The 17,365-nt window shown below is 41.8% G+C and overlaps 1 protein-coding gene across 1 annotated transcript in view; it reads right to left on the bottom strand.

The window, feature by feature from the left end:
• The window catches only part of LOC124132947 (protein sel-1 homolog 3-like), a 34,452-nt gene extending 17,458 nt beyond the window's left edge, over window positions 1-16,994 (bottom strand). The window contains exons 1-10 of the mRNA XM_048398480.1: window positions 16,656-16,994; window positions 12,146-12,695; window positions 10,564-10,690; window positions 9,451-9,590; window positions 8,163-8,281; window positions 7,237-7,295; window positions 6,003-6,138; window positions 4,906-5,044; window positions 3,527-3,726; window positions 1,526-1,660 (exon numbers count right to left, since the gene is read on the bottom strand). Coding sequence (XP_048254437.1) covers window positions 1,526-1,660; window positions 3,527-3,726; window positions 4,906-5,044; window positions 6,003-6,138; window positions 7,237-7,295; window positions 8,163-8,281; window positions 9,451-9,590; window positions 10,564-10,690; window positions 12,146-12,695; window positions 16,656-16,715 — 1,665 coding nt within the window. The 5' untranslated portion in view covers window positions 16,716-16,994. The remainder of the gene's footprint in view (window positions 1-1,525; window positions 1,661-3,526; window positions 3,727-4,905; window positions 5,045-6,002; window positions 6,139-7,236; window positions 7,296-8,162; window positions 8,282-9,450; window positions 9,591-10,563; window positions 10,691-12,145; window positions 12,696-16,655) is intronic.
• Window positions 16,995-17,365: the final 371 nt, after the last annotated feature.

Below are 17,365 nucleotides of genomic sequence, written 5' to 3'. Positions count from 1 at the left end.
CGCGTTTGTCTACAAACAAGAGAAAAGTCCGGTCACGTGATATGCAAATTAGCCTGTGGCAGCGGTTTTATGCTGAGTCACCACTGCGCCGGAGTGTGATATGATAATCGAACAAGGTCGAGCGCTATACTTCCCATTAATGACTGAACATCTGTGAATTCTGCTTCGAAATAGATTTTGTGATCAATGGAACCCATGTAAGCGATGTTAAAATATCAATGACTCTATTTAGGGAAATGTATCGATCACTGGCAACACCTGTCAAACGCTCTCAGACACAAAGGCATACACATGTACAAGTCTCGCTGTAGAATTTGACGGAGCATGCTTTTGCTATACTGATGCAACAAATTCAATGCAAGGAAAGTTTGCACTTTAATGGGCCTTAATTAACTTTATTATATATTTCACAAGTTGGTTTTTTTAATAATAATTTTATTTTATTAGGTGCCAAGATTTTACAACAGGCCTTACAGGAGTGAGTGAGTTTGGATCCCACCATCAGTAGCAGTATTGTAATTGCAGCAGTGAGTACCCGGATCTTCACGGGTGTGTGTGTGTGTGTGGGGGGGGGGGGGGGGGGGGGGTAAGGATGGGGAAGTGTGTATGTGAACGTTCATTGTCAGATAAGGCTAAGCTAAGCGGGATTAACATTAGTTTGTTTGAAATCTGCAGTCGGATGTAAGTACCAGTTTCTCAATGCAATATGTTTCAATTTGTCATGCTAATATTTTAAAAACATACTTTCATTTCCGGGTCATAAAGTGTGTTTGCTAATGATACAAATTGTGTTTGTAATGAGGTGCGGCCGACTTGTTCAACAGAAAGTGCTGTTTATGATATACGGTGAGTGAGTAAGAGTATGGTTTTATGCCGCTTTTAGAAATATTCCAGCAATATCACGACGGGGGACACCCGAAATGGGCTTCACACAATGTACCCATGTCGGGAATCGAACCCGGGTCTTCGGCGTTACGAGAGAACGCTTCAACCACAAGGCTACCTGACCTCCCCTGTTATCCGTAGAAAACAGGATAACAAACGTTTGGATTGTACGTTCTGCATGTTTTGTGCATGTTCAATGTTTTCACTTGTGTCAGGCGAAGTGAGTGAGTGATTGAGTGAGTGAGTGAATGAGTGAATATGGTTTTACACCGTTTTAGCAATATTCCGGCAATATTACGTCGGTGGACACCCGAAAATAGGCTCTTCATAGTAAGGAACAGGTTTTCCCGTTGGATCGTCCCTAAACCAAAAGTTTGTGATTGAATTAAAAAGATATTGGATCACTCTGTCTGATAAAATTCAAAATGAAAGCAAACAGCCTACGACACACAAAAAGAGGTTTCGTTAACTTGGATGTTAGTCTCACTTTTGTAATATTTTGTATTACATGTATTAAAAATATTCAGGTAAATCCAAAGGGTATACGTTTTTGCCAGTAATAACAGTAAATGAAATTAGTTTTTGAGAAATACTAAGTCACTGAACCAAACTCAGAGTTATTGCAAGTTTTTTTGTTCACCTGAATCTCGTCGGCTTTGGTCATGAGGCCGTTGTTGAGGATGATGGACAGCATGTACATGGCGTCGTAGTTGCCGAGACAAGCAGCCTGCCTCAGCAGTGGGAGGGCGGCCGGTATGTGCTTGATGTCCACCTCCTAGAAACATCACGACTTAAATATCACGCATCACTTATCACAATCTTGTACAGATCACGCATCAGTTGTCAACTCATGTAAATATCACGCATCACATGCTTGTCTAGATCACGCATCACTCTCTTGTAAATACGACGCATCACAGATCACACTCTTGTAAATATAACGCATCACATATCACACTCTTGTAAATACGACGCATCACAGATCACACTCTTGTAAATATGACGCATCACATATCACACTCTTGTAAATATGACGCATCACAGATCACACTCTTGTAAATATGACGCATCACATATCACACTCTTGTAAATATGACGCATCACATATCACACTCTTGTAAATATGACGCATCACAGATCACACTCTTGTAAATATGACGCATCACATATCACACTCTTGTAAATACGACGCATCACAGATCACACTCTTGTAAATATGACGCATCACATATCACACTCTTGTAAATACGACGCATCACAGATCACTCTCTTGTAAATACGACGCATCACAGATCACACTCTTGTAAATACGACGCATCACAGATCACGCTCTTGTGAATATGACGCATCCCATATCACAATCTTTTAAGTATGACGCATCACATATCACACTCTTTTAAATATGACGCATCACATATCACACGCTTGTAAATACGACGCATCACAGATCACTCTCTTGTAAATATGACGTTTCACAGATCACACTCTTGTAAATATGACGCATCACATATCGCACTCTTGTAAATATGACGCATCACAGATCACACTCTTGTAAATATGACCCATCACACATCTTTTGCTAGTAAATACGACGCATCACAGATCACTCTCTTGTAAATACGACGCACCACAGATCACACTCTTGTAAATATGACGTTTCACAGATCACGCTCTTTTAAATATGACGTTTCACAGATCACACTCTTGTAAATATGACCCATCACAGATCACGCTCTTGTAAATATGACCCATCACAGATCACGCTCTTGTAAATATGACGCACCACAGATCACACTCTCGTAAATATGACGCACCACAGATCACACTCTCGTAAATATGACGCACCACAGATCACACTCTTGTAAATATGACGCACCACAGATCACACTCTCGTAAATATGACGCACCACAGATCACACTCTCGTAAATATGACGCACCACAGATCACACTCTCGTAAATATGACGCACCACAGATCACACTCTCGTAAATATGACGCACCACAGATCACACTCTTGTACATATCACGCATCACTAATCTTATCAGTTCATGAAAATATTACGCATCACACGCTTGTAAAAATGACGCATCACATATCACTCTCTTGTACATAGCACACATGACATATCAACTCATGTAAATATTACGCATCATACGCTTGTCAATATCACGCATTACGTTATTTTCTCGCATCAGAATCGTGTAAAATCACACATCACATATCACACTCTTATGCAATATCAGGCACAAAGTATCGTAATCTGCGTAAATATCATATATCACAAACAATATAACAAGCCTTCTTTCAGCCAGGATTGACCGCCTCCGTGGTCTAGTGGTAGAGCGTCCGCCCGGAGAGCGGAAGGTCCGAGGTTCGATCCCAGGCCGCGTATACTGTGTCTGAGTGGGGTATTCATGTTAAACTGCGGCATGGTATCTCAGTGAGCTAGCACTATAAATCGGCATCACTCCGGACTAGTACAAGCAGCCACACAAACACACACACGTACATGCACGTCGCTATATAATCTTGGACGCGACGTTAAACCCCCTTTCACCTCACCTCAGCCAGGATTAATTTATAACAAATAACGCCTACCGTCCCGTCTTCATATAAATTGCATACAGAATACACACTTACTATGATGGTCGTGGCTTTGTTGAATATGGCGTCAGCGACACCATGGAAGCCCTGCTCCCCGAGTTGTCTCCCCTGATTGACAGAGCGTCGGATGAATGTGTTGAGGATGTGGGACTTCCTAGGTTTGGACGCTGACATTGTCGGACATTGCCTGTTTTCATTTTTGATGAAAAGCTCATAAATCTTATCTGTACACTTGTCTGAAATAAGATAAAAAGAGGTGAGTTGGTTCTAGGACGCGTGATTTAACTACGGCTGTAACGAGTGAGTGAGTTTGGTTTAGTGTGAGTGAGTGAGCGAGTTTGATTTTAAGCCGCTTTAAGCAATATTCCAGCAATATCACGGCGGGGGACACCAGAAATGGGCTTCACACATTGTACCCATGTCGGGAATCGAACCCGGGTCTTCGGCGTGACGAGCGAACGCTTAAACCACTAAGCTACCCGACCGCCCCGAGTTTGGTTTAACATGGCTTTGAAAAATATCCCACTTATATCATGGTGTGTCAGTTTAATGTGGCAGGAAAGCCTAAAGTGAAACCCACGAGCACGGGTATGGGGCTGACAAACCTAGAAACATAATCGGGGCGAACCGGGATTCGAACCCACATTCATAGGTTTCTGGCGTGCCCAAGGGACGCAACTCTGCTAACCGATTTGCGGGGCCTTAGACTACGGTTGTAAACATTATGTTATGGCACACATGTGTCCCTGAACTGAGTATTACATCCATCACTATAATAGATATTAACGTTTTCATCTCTGCTCAGGGAGGATATATGTAAGGGACGGTTGTTTTTTTCTTCTCGGATGGGAGGGTAGTTTTGTGACGTAACATCTCCGAGGAAAACGAATTCGATGGACATATTTTAAATAAATTATGTAGGAAAAGTCGTTTGTTTTAATAATGGAGCGCCTGTTGGGATGTCCATATAAACAAAATGCCGGCACCCAACCTTCCCATAGAAACAAAATATAACGACAACTAGGGTATCTAGTGTTGATTTAAAAACATAATGCTTAAATGTATTGAAAACACAAACATGCGCTTTGCATGTTGCTCTACTCACTGAAATGAAACAATACAACTGAATTTATAAACATAAGCGTTCCAGTACCCAACATTCCAATAAAAGAGTGAGTGAGTATGGTTTAACGCCGCTTTTAGCAATATTCCCGCAAAATCTGCAATATCAGCAATAAAAGAAAATTACAGCGGGGATAAATGGTATTGACGTCACTTAAAACCACAGGTTAAATTTATTAGTCTGTTAAAAAATGGAGACACAAAAAAGCACTAGCCACTAAAATATAAGAATAATTACAATTGTCATGAATTTATAAACAGAAGGATATTATTGTCCTGTGAAATACGCTTACTTTGTAGAATCCTCTCTGCGAGCAGGTGTTGGTAGAACCTCTCCTGTTGGCTGATCCACGCCATGAAGGTTTGACATTTGACCTCTCTCCGCGTGAGACCCAGTGCGAACATTGGGTGATATGGACTGGGCATGGGGATCTAGAGAGGAGATAAAATGAGTAGACATTTTTTTCAAAACAACTCTGTTTAAAATGCTGTTTCTTGTTACTTGTAATTTACATCTGTTCACGTGACCCGTGAAGATCCGGGGTAGAAAAGTTCTTCAACAGCTCATGTTTGCCGTAAAAGGCGACTATGCTTGTCTTAAGAGGCGACTAAAGGGATCGGGTGGTCAGGCTCGCTGACTTGGTTTATGCATGTCATCGTATCCCAATTGCGTTGATCGATGTTCATGATGTCAATCACTGGATTGTCTGGTCCAGACTCGATAATTTACAGACCGCCGTCATATAGCTGGAATATTGCTGAGTGCGGAGTTAAACAACAAATAAAACAAAAAAAAACATCTGTTCATGTGTCGGTCCTAGTGTGTCGACCGAAAAAAAGTAATACTTGACAAAATCAAAGATTGGCTGTGTGGACAATTCCCGGGGTGTTTCCCTTGTAGTACTTGTCCTTAATATGACCACGGACCTACATTATTTAAGTCCGTGAAATGACCCTTTTATTTCTTATTGCAAACAGCTGCAACACATGAACACTGCCCTTGTTACACAAAACAGTTGACCGCCTACGTGGTCTTGTGGTAGAGCGTCCGCCCGGAGAGCGGAAGGTCCGGGGTTCGATCCCCGGCCGCGTCATATCAAAAGACTTTAGAATATGGTACTTGTTGTTGCCCTGTCTGGCGCTCGGCTTTAAGGGGCTAGTCAGTATACTGTTTCTGAGTGGGGTATTCATGTTAAACAGCGGCATGGTATCTCAGTGAGCTAGCACTATAAATCGGCATCAGTCCGGGCTATTACAAGCAGCCACACAAACACACACACGTACATGCACGTCGCTATATAATTGCAATAATCTTGGATGCGACGTTAAACCCCATTTCACCTCACCTCACCTCACCTCACCACCTCACACACGACAGTTCAGCTGTTACCTTACTGGGCTCAAGTACCCGCCGCCTGTAGAACGTCGCTTTTCCAACGTAGCCGACGAAGCTGGGTACGAGGGCGTCGTTGCCACCGACGATAAAGTCTCCCTCAGTGTCATCCATCAACATCTCAGTGTTGTACCTGTGGATATTTTTAGATAACTTGGGTGAAGTTAACGGCCATATTTTTATTGTGTGGTTGACACGGCTTTCTGGAGAATATATTATTATAGTATGATTGACTGTTTGGTTGACACTGGCTTTCTGGAGAATACATTAGTATGATTGACTGTTTGGTTGACACCGGCTTTCTGGAGAATACATTAGTATGATTGGTGGTTTGTTTGATTGATTTTTCTTCTCAGATGATTGACTATTTTAATTACGACACGTTCAGCAGTGTGCCAGTTATGTTACAGCGTCCTGTAAATATTCGACGATAGGTCCGACAAACCAGTGGTTGATCAACGCTCCAAAGCATTTCATAAGAAACTTAACCCGTAAAGATCCGGGTTAGAATAGGTCTTCAGCAACCCATGTTTTCACAGCGAATCGCGGCGCCTTCGTCGTGAGGCGATACGAAAGACGGCACTGACGAAAGGCATGAAATACAGCGGATCTATGCTTTACTACTCAAAAGAATTTAAAGAACACTTGATTCTTTCAGATTACTACAGTTAATCTGTCCTGGCAAGACAGGTTAGTTATAGTAATAGGGGCAAGGATGCAGTTTACCGGAGACGTTCCGCCATTTTGGTAAGGGATGTGCACGAGCTCATTCCTTAGTGACGGTTTCTATGTTTTTCAGACGCCATTTTGTCGCCTCGCTCAAACAACAGTGAGTGAGTGAGTATGGTTTTACGCCGCTTTTAGCAATATTCCAGCAATATCACGGCGGGGGACACCAGAAATGGGCTTCACACATTGTACCCATGTCGGGAATCGAACCCGGGTCTTCGGCGTGACGAGCGAACGCTTAACCACTAGGCTACCCGACCGCCTCATCAAACAACAGGGGTTTTTGGGGGTTAATGCGAAATAATTGGGTGTTCTGAAACTTCTTTTGAGTAGTGTTTATGGTTGGACTGAGTAAATCAGTTCGCAACATCTTCATCGCATATATGGGTTATGAGTTTGCCAGACACAACATAGGTTCCCATACGTTGTAATGAACCATTTCCTTCAGCACCGAATGAACGAAGCACCGCCGGAACGGTAGAGGTCGCTTGATGTAACTTACGTGAATTCTGACGCCAGAGTTTGGTTGTAGTTGTCCCCGTAATTAACAGCCAGATTCCACTGAAACAGGAGGAGTGAGTGAGTGAGTGAGTGAGTGAGTGAGTGAGTCAGGCTTCACGCCGCTTGGGGCATTATGCTTTGTTTGTTTCTTTGTTTCTTTGTTTTGTTTTTTTGTTGTTTAACGACGCACTCCGCAATATTCCAGCTACATGACGGCGGTCTGGAAATAATCGAGTCTGGACCAGACAATCCAGTGATTGACATCATGAGCATCGATCCACGCAAGTTGGATACGATGACATGAATCAACCAAGTCAGCGAGCCTGACCACCTGATCCCGTTAGTCGCCTCTTACGACAAGCATGGATTGCTGAAGACCTATTCTATCCCGGATCTTACCAAACTTATTCTCATAAAATGTCGATAGATTGAAATATATGATCATGCCTGTCAAAAGTTGATCCTGAGGGGTATATTTTAATCACAAGGCTTCAGAATTGTATTATTTTTGTCTGTACGGTAGTCATCTTGGTACCACAGTATATAGTATTCATCCACATGACGTCTAGGAGTATTACTGAAAGTCCAAAGGACTCACAATTTGATAAACCAAATAAATCCTGACAAAAAACGTATCACCATCGGATTATTAGTTAGTTAGTTAGTTAGTTAGTTAGTTTGTTTGTTTGTTTGTTTGTTTGTTCGTTTGTTGTTTAATGCCGCACACAGCACCATTCCAGCTATTTGACGGCTGTCTGTAAATAATCGAGTCTGGACCAGACAATCCAGTGATCGACATCATGAGCATCGATCCACGCAATAGGGATCCATGACATGTATCAACCAAGTCAGCGAGCCTGACCACCCGATCCCGTTAGTCCTCTCTTACGACAAGCATAGTCACCTTATTAGTTTGTATTCACATACCGAGCTCTGACTGACGGCGAAGGTGACTCTGATCCACTGATGTTTGGGGAAGGTCCAGTTGACCTTGATGGAATGATGCTCTCGCCTCCGCTTCAGAATGACCTCAACACGTGGGTGACCTTGACGATAAATTACATGAGTGAGCGAGGGAGATTAAACCAGTATTCAACAACTTTCCAGTAATATCACACTGACCGTACCCATACAGAAACGTGAACCTGAGACTTCAGCGTGAGTGAACACTTTATCAACACTGCCCCTGATAAATTATAGCCGGGGATGAACCTGGGTTGAATGGGATTTTGTATGGAGATCAAATATTTTGGCTGCAAAACCAGATATTTTCTCAATTTAAACTATGAGTCTGAATGTTTTTGGACGAAAAACACCTTGCAACAATGTAATTTTTGTGCCTGACACTTCTCCTTTTTTTCAACATTCTGAAGTTTTATCATTTTCTTCAAGAATTTTCATAGACATATTTTTATGTGTTGATGTCGATTGTTGTCTAAAGCCGCACTCAGCAATATTCCAGCTACATAAAGGCGGCCTGTAGATATTGACATCATGAGCATTGATCTACGCAATTGGAATACGATGACATGTATCAACCAAGTCAGCGAGCCTGGCCACCCGATCCCGTTAGTCCCCTCTTACGACAGACATAGTCGCCTTGTACGGCAAGCATGGGTTGCTAAAGACCTATTCTAACCCCAATCTTCACGGGTTCACTTTTTCATGACAATGACTGATGACAGAATACAGTATAGACTTCTTTAACACAATTGCTATGACGTTTAAATCTTACTCCACTTATTTAATTATTACTATATTGTTCCTGAGAGTTAGAATTTTACTGTGCCTTTAATATATGAGAGAGAGAGAGAGAGAGAGAGAGGGAGAGAGAGGGAGTGAGAGAGTGAGAGAGAGAGTGAGAGAGAGAGCGACAGAGCGAGAGAGAGAGCGACACAGAGAGAAGAGAGAGAGCGAGAGAGAGACAGGGAGAGAGAGAGGAGAGAGAGAGACAGAGAGAAGAGAGAGAGCGAGAGAGAGAGACGGGAGAGAGAGAGAAGAGAGACAGAGAGAGAGAGCGACAGAGAGGAGAGAGAGAGAGAGAGGGAGAAAGAGAAAGAGAGAGAGAGAGAAAGAGAGAGAGGGAGAGAGACAGCGACAGAGAGAGAGAGAGACAGAGCGACACAGAGAGAGAGAGAGAGAGCGACAGAGATAGAGAGAGACACACAGAGAGAGAGAGAGAGAGAGAGAGAGAGAGAGAGAGAGTCCTGCTTACCTTCATGGTCAACCAGGAGTATAGGAGTCATGTACAGGTTGTTCCAGGACACGTGGATGAAGACGCCGCACGCCAAGTTGGGATGACCTTTCTTCTCCGGGCAGTAGTCCAGTATATACATCCACATGGACAGGGTGAAGCTGGAAGGTTGTTGTCAGTTCAACACGAGTGTGGGTTGATTTAACACCGCTTATTACATAACAGAGTGTGGGTTTCATTTAACACCGCTTATTTCATAACAGAGTGTGGGTTTGATTTAACACCGCTTATTTCATAACAGAGTGTGGGTTGATTTAACACCGCTTATTTCATAACAGAGTGTGGGTTGATTTAACACCGCTTATTTCATAACAGAGTGTGGGTTGATTTAACACCGCTTATTTCATAACAGAGTGTGGGTTTGATTTAACACCGCTTATTTCATAACAGAGTGTGGGTTTGATTTAACACCGCTTATTTCATAACAGATCTAGAGTGTGGGTTTGATTTAACACCGCTTATTTCATAACAGAGTGTGGGTTTGATTTAACACCGCTTATTTCATAACAGATCTAGAGTGTGGGTTTGATTTAACACCGCTTATTTCACAACAGAGTGTGGGTTTGATTTAACAACGCTTATTTCATAACAGAGTGGGGGTTTGATTTAACACCGCTTATTTCACAACAGAGTGTGGGTTTGATTTAACACCGCTTATTTCATAACAGATCTAGAGTGTGGGTTTGATTTAACACCGCTTATTTCACAACAGAGTGTGGGTTTGATTTAACAACGCTTATTTAATAACAAATCTTGAGCGTGGGTTTGTTTTAAACCCCGCTTGTTTTATAGCAGAGTGTGGGTTTGATTTAACACCGCTTATATTATAACAGAGTGTGGGTTTGTTTTAAACCCCGCTTATTTTATAGCAGAGTGTGGGTTTGATTTAACACCGCTTATTTCACAACAGTGTGTGGGTTTGATTTAACACCGCTTATTTTATAACGGTATTTCCGGACTAGTTAGGACTAGTACAAGCAGCCACACACGTGCATGCACGTCTATATAAGTGCAACAATCTTGAACGCGACGTTAAACCCCAATTTCACCTCACCTTTCGTCAAAAACACTTACGCTGGGTTTGCAATTGTTTTCCTCCTGGTCTTCTCAAGGCCTGGATCTTGGTACTTGGGGAAGCGCCTATATATTCCGTAATGAAGACCGCTAAACACGGCTGGGTAGCTCACTAACGGGACTACCTCTGAAATATACAACATACATGTGTCCGAAATGGAGACCGCTAAACACGGCTGGGTAGCTCACTAACGGGACTACCTCTGAAATATACAACACACATGTAAACAATAACGTATAGTGAGTGAGTGAGTTGGGTTTAACGCCGCTTTTAACAGTATTCAAGTTATATCACGGCGTGTCAGCTTAATGTGGGAGGAAAGCCCGAAGTGATGCAGGTCTAAGACGTTTACCACTTCGGTGAAACCCACGAGCACGGGTATTGTGCTGACAAACCTAGAAACATAATCGGGGCGAACCGGGATTCGAATCCACAATCATCGGTTTCTGGCGTGCCCAGGGGACGCAACTCTGCACAGCGAATCGCGGCGCCTTAGACGACTGGGCCACCCGTGCCCCCATAACGTATAGTACAAAAATGTTCTGCTTGATAAGAAATCATATTTCTCTGTATCTTTGTCCGTATTTGTGTAAGTAATTTTTAAAAAGTTTCTTCAGACAACAACATCTTAAGAAATAGAAAGTCCCTTTCATTTGTAAACCACACACAGAGATACACTCACACGCGCGTCGCTATTTAGGTACATTAAAGCGTAAAACCGCAGTAATTTACATCTCACCACCTCACCCATCCCTCTTGACATATTGACCAAAATATTCCGCAAAACAATAAAAAGCAGTTAATTAATAGAAATATGAAAATCACCTTGTTCTAAGTGCAAGTGTGATATATCTTACCATGTTCACATCGTGATATTTGTTTGTGTGATTTTTTTTGTTTAACGCCGCACTGCTATATGGCGGCGATTTGTAAATAATCGAGTCTGGACCAGACAATCCAGTGATTGACATCATGAGCATCAGTCATGTTATCAACTAAGTCAGCGAGCCTGACCGCCCGATCCCGTTGGTCGCCTTTAAGGGCAAGCATGGGTTGCAGAAGACCTATTCTATCCCGGATCTTCACGGGTTCATTTTTTTATGAAAAGGTCAACTTCTTTATAATAATTGTGGAGACGTTTCAGAGACTATTCTACACGTTATATAGACCCTTTTTTGCCGAAAGAGGCACCTAAAAGGAGATCATGCTCGCTGACTGGGTTGATGCATGTCATGGTATTCCAATTGCGTGGATCGATGCTCATGATATCAATCACTGGGTTTCCTGGTGCAGACTCGATTTCCAGACCGCCGTTATATAACTTGAATATTGCTAAAACGGCGTAAAACAAAAAACAAACAAACATAACTGGAATACTATTGAAAGCGGCGTTACACCCAACACACTTACCATGTGGGCGGTCGGGTAGCCTAGTGGTTAAAGCGTTTGCTTGGCACACCGAAGATTCCCCACATGGGTACAATGTGTGAAGCCCATTTCTGATGTCCCCCGCTGTGATATTGCTGGAATATTGCTAAAGGCAGCGTAAAACCATACTCACTCACTCACTCACTCACTTACCATGTTCAAAAGGACACACGAAGTTATTCAAGGCAGGTATTCGTTGTAAGGTCTCCCAGTACCAGGGTACACAGGCTTTGTAGGGCAACTTCCGGGGCCGAGAATAAGGCAAGGTAACAAACACATTATACAACACCTTGGCTTCAGCGTGCGCGTAATGCATCGTCTTGAACTTAACAACACTTTTTACAACATCCCGAAGTATGAACGCCCTCAGTTGAGGTTTTAAACCAAAGTAAAACTGTCTGTTGAAATATCCAGGTCTAAATCCCAAGTCGTCATCAAGCCTCAGTTTCACTTTCCTTCGTCTATTAAAATGGCTTGCATCACATTTCCAATATTTCCTGTATATAAGCGTTGGTTGGTATTTATCCTTCATAATCGACAGTTCCACTGCCACAGTGCTGTCTGAATTGCACGTGTACTCCACTGTAAGGAGTCTGCTGTTGTCGATACTCTCTGGCGGGTGCACTATCTGGATAAACTCCTCTGCATCGCCGGACTTTTTGCCGAGGACCAGTGACAGAGACTGTGGTTCCCCGCTGTGGGTCTGCAGAGGAAGATTTTAAAATTTAGCACACGTGGACATAAATCATGAACAGTGAAACCCCGTTATTCCGGACGCTTCGTGTCCCAGTGAAAACACATTTCATTATTGACGAATCATTGGCACGTATTTATGTCGCTTTAGTTGTCCTGGCTACTGGTTTACTTTTCAGGCAACCAAACATGTCTTTATACAGAGAAACCCCTACAGTCAGGAAACCTTGCTCTCCGGACAACACAACTGACGTCTATGTATTGTATAAAGTCATTATTCCAAACCAATTATTCGTAAATCGGGTAATGTGTAAACGGAATGACCCTGATTAACGTTGTCCGTTTGTTGTTTAACGCCGGTTAGTAAATAAACGAGTCTGGACCAGACAATCCAGTCATTGACATCATGAGCATCGATCTACGCAATTGGGATACGATGGTATGCATCAACCAAGTCAGCTAGACTGACCACCCGATCCCGTTAGTCGCCTCTTACAAGCATAGTCGCCTTTTACAGCAAGCATTGGTTGCTGATCATGAAGACCTATTCTACCCCGGATCTTCACGGGTTATTGTACCTCACTACTCAATAGCTAATGTCTAATACATGACACATCTTTCGCATACCCTATGAATTTAACATTTACAGACACTGACTTGTTTCCTACTTAGAATGCGTTATTCTGAATGACTTCTACCAGAGGTAGAGAACTGACATACAAAGCATCAGTCTCATCTCAAAACATATACACTGAACAAACAGTTTAGGGTCATGAAAGTTTCGGGGATATTTTTTTATGAAAGTGTGTGCCTAGTCTTCACTACAAAAGAAAATCCCAAATTAATATTTATTTATTTTGTTCAGTGTAAATAGAACGCGTTTTCAGTAAACTGATTGAATCATTTAATAAATAATAACATTTAATAAATTGCACATTTGTTCAAACTATAAAATGATGTACACAATAAAGTATTACCAATCAAATCTGACATGCTTTTAATTTTAACAGCATTGTTCATATTTACACTTCATTTGGGGGTATATTAAAGCAGGTTTTGAAATATTAAATTCACTTTTTATGGCTGGAAAAAACACAGCGGTAAAAGTACGGAGGTAACAACTTACTACATTTTTTAAACAGACACTTTCTCATGATATATATATATATATGTGTGTGTGTGCGTGCGTGCGTGCGTGCTAGTGTGTATGTGTGTGTGTGTGTGTGTGTGTGTGTGTGTGTGTGTGTGTGTGTGTGAGGGACAGCATAGTATTCGTCTTCAATAAAATCCTGACAGTAAAAACGCGTTCACAAAGAGGACTACCTGGATATCGTCCGGTCCACCCCTTAGAGAAGTAAGACCGCCTCCGTGGTCTAGTGGGTTCCATTCCCGTCGCGTCATACCAAAAGACGTTAAAAGATAGCACTTGTGTTACCCTCTCTGGCGCTCGGCATTAAGGGGCTGGAGGACTGGTCGGCTCGGAGTGAGTATACTGTTCATGTTAAACTGCGGCATGGTATCTCAGGGTGCTAAAATAGTGACGCACATACACGTGAGTGAGTGAGTGAGTGAGTGAGTGAGCGTGTGTGTAGGTGTGTTTGCGTGCGTGCGTGCGAGTGAGTGAGTGTTTGTGTGTGTGTGTGTGTGTGTTCCCGTGGCAGGGGAGTTAACTGAATGTAACTGCTCTCATGGCAGACGCCCTATCCACCAGACCAAAACTAAATAAACTAAAACTAACTTTGAGACATCAGAATACATTGTTTTACAAATTGAATTGAAATCGACGTTGCTGCTCAAGAAGAAGCACTCTACATCTACCAGTTACCCAAACCTGAAATATTGTGCCATAAAAAGAAATAAAACACAAATTTAAAAAATCGATCCGGTTTATTTTTGAATTCTATTTTGACATATTAATAACCCTTTTGACAAATTGATAGATAACGAACGAATCGATAGATAAGAAAACCAATTAAATTGGGGACATTGTGTGAGGAAGCTTCCCTTTCACTTCAGGGTACGCAATCTATGCATGACGTTTTCCTAACAACAGTAACACACAGACCACGTTGCACGTGTACAAACAAATAGGAGAGTTTCAGTGTTTGCTTCGACATTCAAAGCTATTTTGTTCGGACACAGTTAATGTTTTGTCGTTATTATGACGCACAAACTGTTGAAGTATCACGTGCACCGACTGACCTTTGCCAGAAGTGGACGCTGTGAGGGGACGGGAGTTGTGGCTGCCGTTTCAAGATAATGCACCCCGGGCCCACCCCTCTCCTTACCGCTCAATACCCAAACCAATGCCGGGGGGGGGGGGGGGGGGGGGGGGGGAGGGGGGGGATTTGTTTATAGAAAACCATTTCTCCTTGTGAAAGTTAACATGAATAAGAAATTATTATTATTATTTGCAAACCCTCCATATCCCCATAACACACATAAAAAGACGGAGAGAGGTAGTATAACCTTTTTAGTCAGGTATGAAAATATGCTCATTTTTATTTTTTTGTCATAAAAAGGTAAAAATATTACCTTCCCAATTGTAACTGTCCTGCCAACATGTTTGTTCATTATTACCCAGACTCCAAATCTTGAGTCCCGTAATATTTCAAGTTAGAACAGGTGTTCAGCAATCTATGCTAGTGGTTTTCGGTAATTAGAGGCGACTAATGGGATCAGTGGTAAAGGGTCGATGACTTGCAATTGGTTGACTACGATTTCATACAGACCGCCTGTCGATCGATGTTCGTGATGCTAATAACTGGATCGTCTTGTCCAGACTCGATTATTTACAGATCGTCGCCACAAAACAGGAATATCGCTGAGTGCGGCGTTAAATAACAAACAAACAAACCATCCCCAATCTTGACCTGTCCGTCATGATAAAATAAAGCTGAAAAATCCAACGTGTATCATTAAATCAGGGCTGTACATCGTGTATTTATTCATCGCAAGAAAATAAAAACTGCTTGGTATCTCTTTTCCAGTAAACACTATCACTGTTCGCGTCAACTAAGTTAAATGCCTTATCAGTGGACTTCACAGCCAAATAAACCCACACAGTGATCGCCCAATTGAAACCGACCCAGCGCAGGGTAACGCACTCGGTTGACCTAACTACTCGACGCTTAAAGGCCACGTTATACAAACCTATGTCTTATATAACTTGACTTTTTATTCAAACGAATTCTGAATGGTGAACGGAATAGAGGTATTTTAAAAATACATGTTTTGTACTGGTAGTATATATATATATGCTGTTGACTTCTTGTGAAAAATGTCCAACAACTATAGGCGAATTTCAGATTGTCTCCCCTCACCTCTCGTGGTGGGGTCGATAAGACGATGACGTCTGAATGTAAACAAGTCGATGGGGTTTGTGACAGGCATGCGTCTGCCACGTTGGCTCGTTGCGAGTGACGCTCCAATATTTAAAAGTTTTTAACCGTTAGAATTAAAATAGATGACTACTTAATTGCGATTTACGATTTGGGTGAGGAAAAATCATAACGTACACTTTCCATACTTTTTCCTGAGGGAGGGAGGGAGAGAGAGAGAGAGAGAGAGAGAGAGAGAGAGAGAGAGAGAGAGAGTTCATAATATCAAACCACATATAATTAATCTATGGGCAACGCAAATGCTATTTGGAATCTATTAGTGATATTAATCAGATTTTATTAAATTAGATTTTAGCGATCGTTTAAATAAACAAAATATATATATATATATATATATATATATATATATATATATATATATATTAATAATAATAATATTGTTTATTTATATATACATATATATTTGAGACAGCGTGTATTAGTAAACACGTTACACTTGGTGATTGATGGTCGACCTTTCACTTTAGCTTAAAAAACACACAATATTAATCATAAGTATATATACGTGTACAAACATAATGGTTAAAGGTAACGGTATATGTATCTATATGTATAACACATGTACTTACTTGAACAAATGTCGCAGTAATGACATAAGCTAACAGAACATATCTCGTCAAGGAAGCCATGTTTCCGTGTGTTATCGGTGCCTCTCGACCTGTCGTTCATATTTGGTCACAGCTGGGGGTCGTGACGTAGCACGTGCACCACGTGCAGCTCGTGGATGTGGCGACAGGCGTGCGGAATCAATGCCTGCAACATATTTCAAAATACCTCCTGATGTATTGGTAGCTGTGCCTTCGGTTGCAGTGGACCTAATATTCATCTACGGTAGACTGCAACGCGAAAACTCGTTGGATTGTGGTGGGTAGAAACGTGCGATCGTTGTTAGATACTATGGTATGCGATTGTTTGATAATGATCGCGTAAATCGTAAAACACGAACAGCAAGTGTTTGACAGATCACGTGATAACTTTTTGATGATGATAACAGCCATTATTATCACAGTTGTTGATATCATTATATACTCACCGCCAAAAGAAACGCAAATACCATACATGTTGGGTAATGTATGAAGAATTATTCATATTCAAGAGATAATAGCTTGCACAAACGAATATACTGGTATGCCTTGAAATTGCTGGAATATTGCTAAAAGCTGCGTAAAATCATACTCACCCATTAATGCATTAAAAACAACACCGACTGCTATTCTACGTATCAAGTCAAATTTACTATGTAACATATTTCTTGATTGTCTACTGAAAGGGTTCTACT

Source organism: Haliotis rufescens, unplaced genomic scaffold (genome assembly GCF_023055435.1).
Source record: "Haliotis rufescens isolate VD_foot unplaced genomic scaffold, xgHalRufe1.0.p SCAF_18, whole genome shotgun sequence".
Taxonomy (NCBI): Eukaryota; Metazoa; Mollusca; class Gastropoda; order Lepetellida; family Haliotidae; genus Haliotis; species Haliotis rufescens.
The sequence above is the reverse complement of the archived record's forward strand: the minus strand, read 5'-3'. Positions and strand labels throughout refer to the sequence as shown.